Source organism: Symphalangus syndactylus, chromosome 1, assembly GCF_028878055.3.
Source record: "Symphalangus syndactylus isolate Jambi chromosome 1, NHGRI_mSymSyn1-v2.1_pri, whole genome shotgun sequence".
Classification (NCBI taxonomy): Eukaryota; Metazoa; Chordata; class Mammalia; order Primates; family Hylobatidae; genus Symphalangus; species Symphalangus syndactylus.
Window position 1 is genome coordinate 78,922,352 of NC_072423.2, and position 14,233 is coordinate 78,936,584.

The following is a 14,233-nucleotide window of genomic DNA, read 5'->3' on the forward strand; positions in this document are numbered from 1 at the left end:
CAGCCTGGGCAATACAGCAAGACCCTGTCAAAAAAAAAAAAGAAAAGAAAAGAAAAAGAAAGAGAGAGAGAGAAAAAGAAAAAAAGAAAGAAAGAAAGAGAGAGAAAGGAGGAATAGAATTTTTAAGTGTGCACAACACCAAATTATTCATCAAGTTTAAGAATCAAGATAAAATCTTCAGAAGACTGTATATCTTCCTGAGCCATGCAACTATTCTTAAATCCAATGAGGAAATAAACTAATATTTTAGTATGAACTTCTTAAATAATTTTATTCAACAGAAAATGCTCAAGTCTCTATCAACAACTTTGATTAGGCCTTCTCCATAACTGGTAGCGCAGGTCATGAGCAGAACTGAGAAACAGAATTATAAACCTATTGTGAATTGTGGAGAACAACTCCACTCACTATTTAAAGGCAGTTTATTACACTGAGATCAGTATGTTATCACTCACACTAGTGATGTAAAAAATAATCCATTTCAACATAAGGTTCAGACCAAAAAAAACAAGAAAAAACCCATCCACCAGGATCTATCAATCTTTGACAACAAAACTATACTATTTTGGGATTAAATTTAAGTGACAAGACAATGTAAACTGGGGGCTTGTTCTCTCCAGAAATCACCACTACCAATGCTGCTTCTAAAAGCAGGCTGCACACAACCATTTTTCCTCTGGAAATAGCTAAATCCCAAGGCACGATATTGCTGTTTTTTTTTTTTTTTTTTTTGAGACAGGGTCTCGCTCTGTCACCCAGGCTGGAGTGCAGTGGCGCGATCTCAACTCACTGCAGCCTCCACCTCCCAGGTTCAAGCAATTCTCTCACCTCAGCCTCCCGAGTAGCTGGTATTCCAGGGGCACACCACCACGCCTGGCTAATTTTTGTATTTTTAGTAGAGACGGGGTTTCACCATGTTGGCCAGGCTGGTCTCGAACTCCTGACCTCAGGTGATCCACCTGCCTCGGCGTCCCAAAGTGCTGGGATTACAGGCTTGAGCCACGGCACCTGGCAGACACTGCTGTATTTTATAAATGTATCTTTTTGTACCAATTAATACACTATAAATTATAATTGCAAGTATTTCCCACTAAGATTAAGTCCAAGTTTAAAAGCAATAAGCCCATCAAATAAACAAATATACTATTTGAAATAGTTTCAAAAGAATAATTAAAAAGATGGCTTTAAATAAAAACTTGTTTACCTGGCGCTAAAAAATAAAAGATAAAAGCATGTAAATAAAAATGTGTTTACCTGACACTAAAAAATAAAAGATAAAAACATGTTCTGGCGCAACTGAAAGAATAACTATAACCTTAAATACTGTTTTAATCAAGTTAGACAACGGTTTTCATTAAATGTCATTTTACTAATTCGAAATTACATCTTTCACCTTAAGCATTTTGACATTTCCATCAACTTTCTAAAAGTGAGGGTAGATTGTTTTTCTATGTTTTTAATAGACTTGCCTCTCAAAAGAATGAATTAGATAAAAACTGATGGGAGAAACCTTTTCTCAACCTCCTCCTCTTCAAAGAGCATCTGAGTAAACCCTGGTTATAAATTACTGTTTAGGTCATAATCCTGAAAATTTTACATTAGACAATGACGTAACTAAGGCCCATTTTCTCTTTGTATCCGGACATCCTGTCAACTTTTTACTTTACAAGCCTGTTTTTCATCACAACAAATTTTCACACACAGGAATGCAATCGGTATTTTCTAACGTCCAGGAGCCAAAAATCATTATTTAGTCTATCTTTCCATCTCTCCCCAAAGAGCAGAATTCTCACGGTTCAGAATCATCTTTACATTTCCGAACCGAGGAAAGGCTGTCTAATGTGGAATACTGCTAGTTTCCCGTGAGGAGCGCGGTGTTCCCGACAGCGGCACTGAGGTTCCGCGCGGAGCCCCCGCGTGAAGCCTGCGATGCCCTCCCCACCCCGCGAACCCGGCAGTGCGTCAGCAGCCACGGCGTGAGGCGCACAGGCCGCTGGCCAGGAGCACGGCCCAGCCCACCGCTCCCAAACGCGCCGCGGGCAGCTGTCGCGCGGGCTGCACAATGACGAGCGCCCCGCGGCCCGCAGGCCCAGGCCCATCCAGAGCCGCCCCAACGCCCTCCGCACAGCGGATTTGCGCCGCCGCCCACCACGAGGCTCTGACTTCCGAGGGGCCCTGGCCAGCCACGGCCTGAATCCGCCCTCCCCTGCGGGTCCCAGGCGGATCCTCCCGGGGGTCTCCTGTGGCAAATGGGGGGGCGGCAGGGGCGGCGGGGGCGGCGGGGGCGGAAGGGCCGGGGACGCTGAGGGTAAGGCGGCCCAGCTGCGGGTGTTCCAAGGATTACGAGGGAAAGGGGCCCGGCGGCCTCACCCGCAACTGGAGGCGGCTCTCCCGCGTCGTCGGCCGCGGGCGCCAGGGTGACGGCGCCGTCCCTCCAGACGCGGATCTGCGCGGCCGAGCGCACACGGCGGCGGGGCTGGCGGCGGCGGGCGGCGGCGCGCAGGGAACCGCAGCACTGGTAGCACACGGCCCACGCCTGCTCCTCGTTGATGGGCTGGTTGTAGAGCCGCAGGATCTCCTCCAGGCTCAGCGCGTCCTGGGAGCCCCCGGCCGCGCCGCCGGCTGCCCCGCCGGCTGCCCCGGGCTCCCGCGGCCCCTCGCCGCCCACTGCCTCAGTCCGCGGCTCCCCGCCGCCCGCCGGGCCGGCCGCCTGAGCCATCCCGCGGGTGGGCGCTGCGCTCGGCAGTCGCGCCGTGTGCCGGCGTCTCCTCAGCTCCGGAGCATCGTCTCCGCGCGCCGCCGCCTCACCATCCCCGGAACCGCCGCCGCCCAACGCGGCCGCGCGCGCCGCCGCCGGGACCAGGCGAGTGCCCGGGAGGCGTGGGCGAGAGGAGGGCGGCGAGGACACGGCTGCAGTCCCGGTCAGACAGCCGCCGGCCGGTAACGACGCGATGGCGTCCGGCGCCCCGCCCCGCCCCGCCCCGCCTCGCCCCGCCCCGCCTCGCCCCGCCCCGCCTCGCCTCGCCTCGCCTCGCCTCGCGCAGTCCAGCGCCGCCCAGCGCCCGCCCCTCAGGGGGCCGCACGGGCAGGGGGATGCACGCTCTGGAGGTGAGGACCAGGCTGGAGGGCCTCGCCTGGAGGCGAGATGGCCGCACGGTCTCTTGCTGGCCGCAACCCACAGGGCTCGCAGAGTCGCAGGCGGTGACGCGCGGGCAGGGGGCCGGGTCGCAAGGGGGACACAGCTGGGGGCGCGATGGTGAGGGCGGCGACGCACGGTCTGGAGGGGACGCGCGGCCGGGTAGGGCGTGCAGGGTGGTGGGGCGTGGGGGACACGCGGGGCCGGGGGCGGGCGCGCGGTCGGGGGGCGCAGGGGCAAGAGGGGGTAGCATTTATCAGGGAAGCCCCCGGCCGACTCTGGCGGGGAACTGGGCGCGACAACCCGGGTCACCGCCCTGCACAGCGGGAGAAGTCACCCGCATTGACGTTCCCTAGACGCTGGATCGCCGAAGGTCTGGTTGAGAACTTGAACCCGCCTGGAGCGGATGCCTAAGAACATGCAGGCCCGCTGAAGCCTCCCCGCAGGGCCCAGGGCCCTGGGCCCTGAAAGTCTCCGGCAGTTTCCCCTGACCCCGCGGCCGCTCTGCAAGTTTTCCGATTTCTTGCTGGTTGAATACCTCCCTCTCCACTCCCAACTTTAGGGTAAGCACCATAAAGACGGAGATCTTTACGGGTTTTCCTCACTGACTTCTCCCAAAAGCTAAACCAGCGCCTGGAATATAAACATGTCGTACATAATTTGCAGGTGTTAGTTTCAGCGTCCTTCCGGATTCATTTGTAACATTTGTCCCTTCCCTCACTAAGGTAATGTCTCAAGTACCACACTCATCAGAGCATGTGGAATGAATATCACAGTGGTAAAATTGAACTGAGGGCAATTAGCCGTAGAAAGAAAGAATTCCGCCCCCCAACCTATTAAATATGCAATAAAACATAATTCTTAATCACCCATTGGTAGATTAATTTAATCGATAAAATTCCACTGAGGCTAGTCCTGTGTGAAAGCCCTACAGAGTGTTGAAAGCATCAACCAAATAGGCAATCTATATTAAGTTCCAGTAAACCTTTTACGGCAGTTTTATGTAAAATGTTAGAAATCACGCTCTCAACAATTGCATCTTGCCGTAGAAACTACAACAGCCTATTTAAATTACAGCCGTCTATTAAAATAGGATACCATCTTACATACAGCCGGGATGGGGAGGAGGGAGAAAAGCAACAGGACGAAAAGGAAGATTAAGAAATTGAAAGAGGGCTGTGCGCAGTGGCTTACGCCTGTAATCCCAGCACTTTGGGAGGCTGAGGCGGGCAGATCACTGAGGTCAGGAGTTCGAGACCAGCCTGGCCAACATGGTGAAAACCTGTCTCTACTAAAAATACAAAGAAAGTTAGCTGAGTGTGGTGACGCACGCTTGTAATCCCAGCTACCCGGGAGGCTGAGGCAGGAGAATCGCTTGAACCTGGGAGGTGGAGGTTGCAGTGAGCTAAGATCACACCACTGCACTCCAGCCTGGGGACAGAGTGAGAGTCTGTCTCAAAAAAATAAATAAATAATAAATTGAAAGAGGAGAAGAAAGCTCCCCAGGCAACTTATTATAATTTCAGTACAAGAGATACAAAACAACCCCTTAAAGTAGCATCACTTAATTATAGGTTCATAATCTCATTTGTAACAATGCAGTATCTATTGTGTGCCAAAGCCCAGAGAGGCAAACATATAATTCCTTATGTGTGACAATGTATACATATAAATATATCTCTGTCCTCTTGATTAAAAACAGACAAACATTCCCAAATTTTGCTATTTCAAAAGTTTATGCTGTGTGAATTTTGAAAATACAGACTGGTTTAAAATATTTTGAACAATCCAGGAAAAAAACGAAGGTCTACTTTTATGGACAAGACTACCACCTCCTGGCCTTATGGGATACTGCTGCCCATTGCACTTGGACAACTACAGCCAAAAACATTTTTATCTTTGCCTTACCCACCAGTAAACAAGATAAATGGGTTAATAAACTGAGGAATATATGAGCCATTAACCTGCTAACCCTGGCATAGGGCAGTAAATAAATCTTGAAGACAACAATACAGGGAAGGAGGAAGTGAGTAAAGTAAAGGAAATCCAAACTGTATCTTTTAAAATATGAATTCTTATTTTTTTAGTCATCCCTCTAATCAATGGAAAAAGATGCATTTTTTTTTTTTTTATTGAGACAGAGTCTCACTCTGTTGCTCAGGCTAGGGTCAGTGCTGCGATTTCAGCTCACTGCAACCTCTGCCTCCTGGGTTGAGACGATTCTCGTGCCTCAGCCTCCCGAGTAGCTGGGATTACAGGCACACGCTACCATGCCTGGCTAATTTTTGTATTTTTAGTAAAGACAGGGTTTCACCATGTTGGCCAGGCTGGTCTCAAACTCCTGACTTCAGTGGTCCACCCGCCTCAGCCTCCAAAAGCGCTGGGATTACAGGTGTGAGCCACTGTGCCCAGCCAAAAGATGCATTCTTAAAAACATATTTGTAACACTAGGATTTTCCTTGAGTGATGATTTTTTTAATATATACACATTTTGAGAGGGAGACATTACTGCACTGTATCACAGGACGGTTATATCCAACATAAGGGCTTTTTTTTTTTATTGCCAAGTAACAATGCATGGTATGATATACTTAAATATTTTGCCTGTGTGAGCATATATGTAATTAAGTTGAGGAAAGATGACAAGTAGAATATTGTGTGATGTTTCTTCTCTACACAAAATAAAGGAAAATCTTTAAAATCCTAGCTGTCTTCTAAGTCTAGTTATACAACATGAACACTTGACTCTTTTTTGTATAAAGATTATAACTTACTAACTTCGAAATGATTTTCAGTACTTCTTAAAGTTTTGATAAGCTGGCCGGGCATGGTGGCTCACGCCTGTAATCCCAGCACTTTGGGAAGCCGAGGCAGGCGGATCACCTGAGGTCAGGAGTTCGAGACCAGCCTGGCCAACATGGCAAAAACCCATCTCTACTAAAAATACAAAAATTAGCTGGGCGTGGTGGCAGGCACCTGTAATCCCAGCTACTCGGGAGGCTGAGGCAGGAGAATCACTTGAACCCGGGAGGCAGAGAGTGCAGTGAGCCGAGATCACGCCATTGCACCCCAGCCTGGGCGACAAGAATGGAACTTCATCTCAAAAAAGAAGAAAAAAAATTGATAAGCCTTACCGTCATCCATCATCACAACACCCTGAAAGTGACTGCTGACCACTCAAAGGCTACCAGCCATTGATTTCTTCTCAGTGGAGTTCAAGCAGCCCTGTGGAATAACAGCACTGTCCCATTTTCCCATTTTCAATTAAAATTCAAAGATTCGGGGCCAGGCGCAGTGGCTCATGCCTGTAATCCCAACACTTTGGGAAGCCAACTCAGGCAGATCACTTGAGGCCATGAGTTCGAGACCAGCCTGGCCAACATGGTGAAACCTTGTCTCTACTAAAAATGCAAAGAAAATTAGCCAGGCATGGTGATGCATGCCTGTAATCCCAGCTACTCGGGAGGCTGAGGCGGGAGAATCGCTTGAACCCAGGAAGCAGAGATTGCTGTGAGCCAAGATTGTACCACTGCACTCCAGCCTGGGTGACAGAGTGAGACTCCATCTCAAAGAAAAAAAAAATCCAAAGATTCAAATACCTTTATGTTCAGGATATTTTGTTCCCAATTTCAGTCATTGATTGTATTTTTACTCTATGACTTCACATTTAAAATGTCTGAACAACTCAAATCAACATTTAAATGTCTTTTTCAAAGTGCTGTGAAGTCCGTGTTACTCTGATTTTGTTTTTGTTGATTTTGTTATTAAAAATTGAATCCTTGACTTTTTTATATTTACTTCTTATTCTTGTAGAATAAATGTACTTCATGCTTCATACTCTGGAGGTACTGGCTGCGCTGCTCTGAGTCTTTCAGGGAGCACCATCACTGTGCAGCCCAAGCTTTTCCCAGACACTTCTGGACAAGTGCTCCTAAGAGGCACATTCACCTAGAAAAGTGCACCAGAAAGGAAAAAAAAAAAAAAAAAAAGCATATTTTTTAATGTTGTAACCTAAATTTTCATTGCCCACAATCGTAATACTTTATACATCTATAGTGATATTTATACTTTCAAAATGTGCTCTTCAGTTACACAACTTGAAGGGTCAGGTATTATTATTCCTGTCTTACAGAAGAGAAAATACAGTCATAGGACAAAATACAGAAGCAGTAAATGAAAGTTGGTACTGGAATTCAGGCCTCTTGAGCAGCTCAGCTCCGACCAGCTCAGCTCTTTCTTCTACATTACAGCGTCCATGTACACTCACACAGAGCAAGAATAAAGTCCTGAGCCTGGCCGTGGGGGCTCACACCTGTAATCCCAGCACTCTGGGAGGCTGAGGCAGGAGCATCATTTGAGCTCACAAGTTTGAGACCAGCCTGGGCAATGTGACGAAAATCCATCTCTACAAAAAATACAAAAAAGTAACCAGGTGTGGTGGTGCACACCTATAATCCCAGCTGCTTGGAAGGCTAAGGCACAAGAATTGCTTGAGCCCAGGAAGCAGAGGCTGCAGTGAGCCAAGATCATGCCACTGCACTCCAGCCTGGGTGATACAGTGAGACCTTGTCTCAAAAAAAAGAAAAAAATATATTTTTGAGGAAAAGTAGAGGATTGAGATAAAATGTATGAACAATAGTGTATCAATGGGTTCATGAGAGACCCTGGAAAATACTAGGCTAAGCAATAATCATGTTTCACCTACTTAATGTGATTCTCCTTTAAGATAATTATTTTTAAACCATTATAGATGTATGACGTTCTGATCTAAATATAAGTGTAATTATTAGCTTCAACTAGTTAAGAAGATTTGACTTGGAAAAGACCTCATAAATATGAATTTTAGGCCGAGCCACTATTTTATGCTTATGGAAATTGGAGCCTGCAAATGTTAAGTGACTTACCCCAAATTACTGCTAGTTGGCCTGAAATAATTCAAATACATGTCCTATAACACAAACTTTCCAAATACTCTTTTATAGTCATATTACATAATTCTGATCAGATTTCAAACGTTAGGACAGGCAGTAGCTTACTCCTTAATTCCAGTGGGAAATTAAAAACAAAATAAGGCCCAAAAATAAATATTCTTTGAGACAGACTCTTGAGGCCAAGGCTTGAGTGCAGTGGCATGATCTCAGCTCACTGCAACCTCCACCTCCTAGGTTCAAGCAATCCTCCCACCTCAGCCTTCCAAGTAGCTGGGACCACAGGTGCACACGACCACACCTGGCTAACTTGTACTTCTTTGCAGAGACAGGGTTTCACCATGTTGCCCAGGCTGGTCTGGAACTCACCTCTTCCTCCCAAAGTGCTGGGATTACAGATGTGAGCCACCACAACCAGGCACAAAAATATCTTTCTTTTGTAGCAAAGTTTGATGTTTGACAATAATTGCTTAAAAATGGAGAATTATCAATAAAATTTTAACCAGTTTTGTGTTGTGTAAATTAAAAATTTTCAGACTGAATCACACTTTGCTGATGAGACAATGCAAAAATATTTTTTCAAGCCTCTATTATTTAATTTTTCGTGTGTGTGTGTGTGTGTGTATGTGTGTGTGTGTGTAGAGAGACACAGTCTCATTCTGTTGCCCAGGCTGGATGGAGTGCAGTGGTGCAATCATAGCTCACTGCAACCTCTAACTCCTGTGCTCAAAAGAATCCTCCCAGCCGGGCACAGTGGCTCACGCCTGTAATCCCAGCACTTTGGGAGGCTGAGGCGGGCAGATCACCTGAGGTTGGGAGTTCAAGACCAGCCTGACCAACATGGAGAAACCCCGTCTCTACTAAAAATACAAAATTAGCTAGGCATGGTGGCGCATGCCTGTAATCCCAGCTACTCAGGAGGCTGAGGCAGGAGAATCGTTTGAACCCGGAGGGGTGGAGGTTGCAGTGAGCCGAGATCGTGCCATTGCACTCCAGTCTGGGCAACCAGAGCGAAACTCCATCTCAAAAGAAAAAAAGAGTCCTCCCACTTCAGCCTCCTGAGTAGGCCGGGACTACAGGGATGCGCTACCACACCCTGCTAATTTTTTAAAACTTTTTGTTGGCCGGGTGTGGTGGCTCACGCCTATAATCCCAGCACTTTGGGAGGCTGAGGAGGGTGGATCACGAGGCCAGATCGAGACCATTCTGGCTAACACGGTGAAACCTCTACTAAAAATACAAAATTAAAATACAAAAATTAGCCGGGCATGGTGGCATGTGCCTGTAGTCCCAGCTACTCAGGAGGCTGAGGCAGGAGAATTGCTTGAACCGGAGGCAGAGATCACAGTGAGCCAAGATCACGCCATTGCACTCCACCCTGGGCGACAGAGCGAGACTCCGTCTCAAAAAAAAAAATTTCGTAGAGAAGGGGTCTCAGTCTGCTGCCCAAGCTGGTCTCAAATTCCTGGGCTCAAGGGATCCTCCCGCCTTGGCCTCCCAAAGTGCTGGGATTACAGGTTTGAACCATTGTGCCTGGCTAATTTGTCCTGATATTTTTTTTTTTTTAAGACGGGGTCTTGCTCTGTTGCTCCACTTGGGAGGTGGAGGTTGCATTGATCTGAGATTGCATCATTGCACTCCAGACTGGGCAACAGAGTGAGACTCCAACCCTCTCCCAACTCCCCCCACAGCCACTGGCCAAAAAAAGTGAATGCAGGCTGGGTGCCGTCGCAGATGCCAATAATCTCAGCACTTTGGGAACCCGAGGTGGGGCGGATCACTTGAGATCAGGAGTTTGAGACCAGCCTGCCAACGAGACAAAACCCTGTCCGTACCCAAAAATACAAAAATTAGCTGGGCGTAGTGGTGTGCACCTGTGGTCCCAGCTATGGAGGCTAAGGCAGGAGAATCACTTGAACCCCGGGGGTAGAGGTTGCAGGGAGCCAAGACTGGACCATTGCACTCCAGCCTGGGAGACAGAGTAAGATTCCATCTCAAAAAAAAAAAGTGAATGTACTTAATCCAATCAAAAAGCTGAAACTGTCAGACTGGATTAAAAAAAGAAGATTCAACTATATCTTGTCTACCTAAGATACACTTTATTCTTTTTTTTTTGAGACAGAGTCTCGCTCTGTCGCCCAGGCTGGAGTGTAGTGGAGAGCAATCTCAGCTCACTGCAGCCTCTGCCTCCCGGGTTTAAGCGATTCCCCTGCCTCAGCCTCCCAAGCAGCTGGGATTACAGGTGTGGGCTACCACGCCTGGCTAATTTTTGTATTTTTAGTAGAGACGGGGTTTCATCATGTTGGCTAGTCTGGTCTTGAACTCCTGATCCCAGGTGATCTGCCCGCCTCAGCCTCCCAATTACAGGCTTGAGCCACCGCCCCCCATGCTTTTTTTTTTTGAGACAGAGTTTCACTCTGTTTCCCAGGCTGGAGTGCAGTGGTGTGATCTCAGCTCACTGCAACCTCCACCTCCCAGGTTCAAGCGATTCTCCTGTCTCAGCCTCCCGAGTAGCTGGGATTACAGGCATGTGCCACCAGGCCCAGCTAATTTTGTGTTTTTAGTAGAGACAGGGTTTCTCTATGTTGGTCAGGCTGGTCTCGAACTCCTGACCTCAGGTGATCCACCCACCTTGGCCTCCCAAGGTGCTGGGATTACAGGCATGAGCCACCTCGCCTGGCCCCAATTTTTTTATTTTTCACAGAGATGCAGTCTCACTATGTTGACCAGGCTGGGCTCAAATTTTTATTCAATAGGTTCATGCTTGACTAATGAAAAATGAAGTTTCTGGGTTTCTGATATTTTTCTATTAACTAAATAGACATATATAAAAATACATATATATAATATAGAGGGGACTGTTGGTATACATATTGTCAAGAACAACACCTTAGAGACATTATGTTTTTTAAACTTTACATTTTTAATAGAAAAACAACTTTTATGACAGCTAAATACACAAGGTAAATTTAATTCTTAACAAGAAAAATCAGCCAGGCATGGTGGCTCATGCCTGTAATCCCAGCACTTTGGGAGGCCAAGGCGGGTGGATCACCTGAGGTCGGGAGTTTGAGACCCTCCTGACCAACATGCAGAAACCCTGTCTCTACTAAAAAAAAAAAAAAAAAAAAAAAAAAAAAAAAAAATTAGCCAGGTGTGGTGGCACATGCCTGTAATCCCAGCTACTTGGGAGGCTGAGTCAGGAGAATCACTTGAACCCAGGAGGCGGAGGTTGCGGTGAGCCGAGATTGCGCCATTGCACTCCAGCCTGGGCAACAAGAGCTAAACTGTCTCAAAAAAAAAAAAAGAAAAAGAAAAAGAAAAATTATTAGTAAGAAGAATAGGCCAGGCGCGATGGTCCATGCCTGTAATCCCAGCACTTGGGGAGGCCAAGGCAGGCGGATTGCCTGAGCTCAGGAGTTCACGACCAGCCTGGGCAACAAGGTGAAACCCCCTCTCTAATAAAATACAAAAAAAATTAGCTGGGCGTGGCAGCGTGTAGTCCCAGCTACTTGGGAGACTGAGGCAGGAGAACTGCTTGAACCTGGGAGGCGGAGGTTGCAGTGAGCCAAGATCATGCCACTGCACTCCAGCCTGGGCAACAGAGTGAGACTCTGTCTCAAAAAAGAAGAAAAAAGAATAGCAGACTTCTAGTGGTAAATGCACTGAAATTACCTTATAAGTCTTTAGAGAAAAATATTAATACCACTCTATTGGTGCATAAAAAGCATATTTATTACAGAGTTTACACCAAAAGCGCATTTGAAATACACATTACTCTGGTACAATAAGGTGGGAAGCTCAGCCTCAATGTTAATACAGCATTGATCTTAATATAGTCTGTCTCTTAGTACATACCTCATAGTTTGTCTCAAAAGTTGAAAATTACAAGCAATTTTCTGTTGATAGATTTATTTGTAATTTTGGCAAAAGTGTTTTTTTTTAACTTTTTTAAAAAGTTTTTTTTTTCTTTGAGATAGGGTCTTGCTCTGTCACCCAGGCTGGAGTGCAGTGGCACAGTCTTTTGGGCTCAAGCCATTCACCCACCTCAGTCTCCCAAGTAGCTGGGACCACAGGTGTGCACAATCACGCCCTGCTAATTTTTTAAATTTTTTGTAGCAATGGGGTCTTGCTATGTTGCCCGGGCTGGTCTTAAAGTCCTGAACCCAAGAGATTCTCCTGCCTCAGCCTCCCAGAGTACTGGAACTATAGGTGTGAACCACTACGCTTTAAAAAAAGCTTTAATTATTATTTTGCTAATTTTCTACAGTCATGTCAGTCTCACAGGAAACATCTGATTACCATTTTTGGTGAAAATTGTAGAAGAGGGATCATAATATTTCAGACTTTTTAAACAAATTGAATAAATATTTATTATATATAAAAACAAAACAAAGTAGATTTTTTTTTTTATAGAAATGAGGGGGTGGTCTCTCTCTAGGCTCCCAGGAGCTCCCAGGTCTTGAGCTCCTGGCCATCCTCTGGCCTTAGCCTCCAAAAGTGCTGGGATTATAGGTGTGAGCCACCACACCTGCCCCAAAAAGTAAATTTTAAGACACTTTTAGATTTTAATTTTTGAAAAACAAAATCATTTTATTTGTAGGGGTGAATTAAAGTGATTAAAAGAATTAATAACTTGGATAGCCAACTGGTATAGAGTTACTTTCTTAAGACCAATGGATAAAGCAACTAAATTAAGAACTACACACATCAGAGTGAACAGATTCTTTTAAAATATAAAAAACTTAAAAAAAAATGAAAAGAACTATGCACAGAAGTGCTAAATGGGCAGTCAAACCCCTCATATCATGTATTATGCAGCTTCTTGCAAAAAGTTTAATTGCTACTCTTTTTAATGTTTACTTTTGTTCACTTAACACTTTTTTTTAGTATATAAAATTTTAAAATAAGTTGAGGAATCAGGTTTCACACTTTTTTTCTTTTCTTTTTTGAGACAGAGTCTTGCTCCATCACCCAGGCTGGAATACAGTGACGCAATCTTAGCTCACCACAGCCTCTGTGGACTCAAGCAATACTTCCATCTCAGACTCCCGAGTAGCTTGGATTATGGGTGTGTGACACCATGCCTAGCTACTTAAAATTAACTTTTAAAAAACTTTTTTTTTGAGATGGAGTATTGCTCTGTTGCCCATGCTGGAGTACAGTGGCGTGATCTTGGCTCATCACAACCTCCACCTCCCAGGTTCAAGCGATTCTCCTGCCTCAGTCTCCTGAGTAGCTGGACTATAGGCACATGCCACCATGCCCAGCTAATTTTGGTATTTTTAGTAGAGACGGGGTTTCACTATGTTGGCCAGGCTGGTCTTGAACCTCTGACTTCGTGATCCACCCACATCAGCCTCCCAAAGTGCTGGGATTACAGGTGTGAGCCACCATGCCCGGCCCTTTTTTTGTTTGTTTGTTTTTGAGATGCAGTGTCACTCTGCCTCCCATGCTGGAGTGCAGTGGTGCGATCTCACCTCACTGCAACCTCTGCCTCCCAGGTTCAAGTGATTCTCCTGCCTCAGCCTCCTGAGTAGCTGGGATTACAGGTGTGAGCCACCGCACCCGGCCTAATTTTTGTATTTTTAGTAGAGACAGGGTTTCACCATGTTGCCCAGGCTGGTCATGAACTCCTGACCTCAAGTGATCCACCCACCTCGGCCTCCCAAAATGCTGGGATTACAGGCATAAACCACTGCACCGGGCCTTAAAAAACTTTTAAAACGTGCTCAATTTTAAAACAAAAATCAGTATGGAGTCACTCACATATGCTTGTTTTCAGTGGTCTCACACAATCAATCTCTCATTTAGATTAGTCACATACATGCTGATTTTTTTATCACAATGAAAAGAAAGAAAAAAGGGTTTCAGAAGATAGAATCCATGAAGAGGCTAGTAATGAATCCTCTGACCACAGAAAATCAGTGATCGACTGCAAGGTCACAATTTATCAGTATCATAACAAAGAGGTATAATAAATTTTTTCTAAAATAGCCAATTCATTTTTACAACAAATCACAGTGATAAATATTTCTAAATGATTCATGTACTTTCATATGAGGTTATTAATATTTATGCTTTTCTGGTATTAGTTTTTTCCTACTCTTGCTTCAAGGTCTAACCATAAATTTCTGGACAGTCTTAAATATCCCAAGAGCCACGAATA

General features: G+C 45.9%; 1 protein-coding gene across 10 annotated transcripts in view; it reads right to left on the minus strand.

The window, feature by feature from the left end:
- Positions 1-14,233, minus strand: part of LOC129460740 (centrosomal protein of 76 kDa) — a 269,467-nt gene that overhangs the window by 225,492 nt on the left and 29,742 nt on the right. For 2 of the 10 annotated variants that reach the window (XM_055239070.2, XM_055239077.2), the window contains exon 1: positions 2,371-2,961. The exons of 6 other annotated variants lie outside the window; for them this stretch is intronic. In XM_055239070.2, the coding sequence (XP_055095045.1) occupies positions 2,371-2,719 (349 nt within the window). In that variant the 5' untranslated portion in view covers positions 2,720-2,961. Of the gene's footprint in view, positions 1-2,370; positions 2,962-14,233 lie in introns of those variants that run through there. 2 more of the 10 variants (XM_055239086.2, XM_063641323.1) reach the window with 2 other exon arrangements.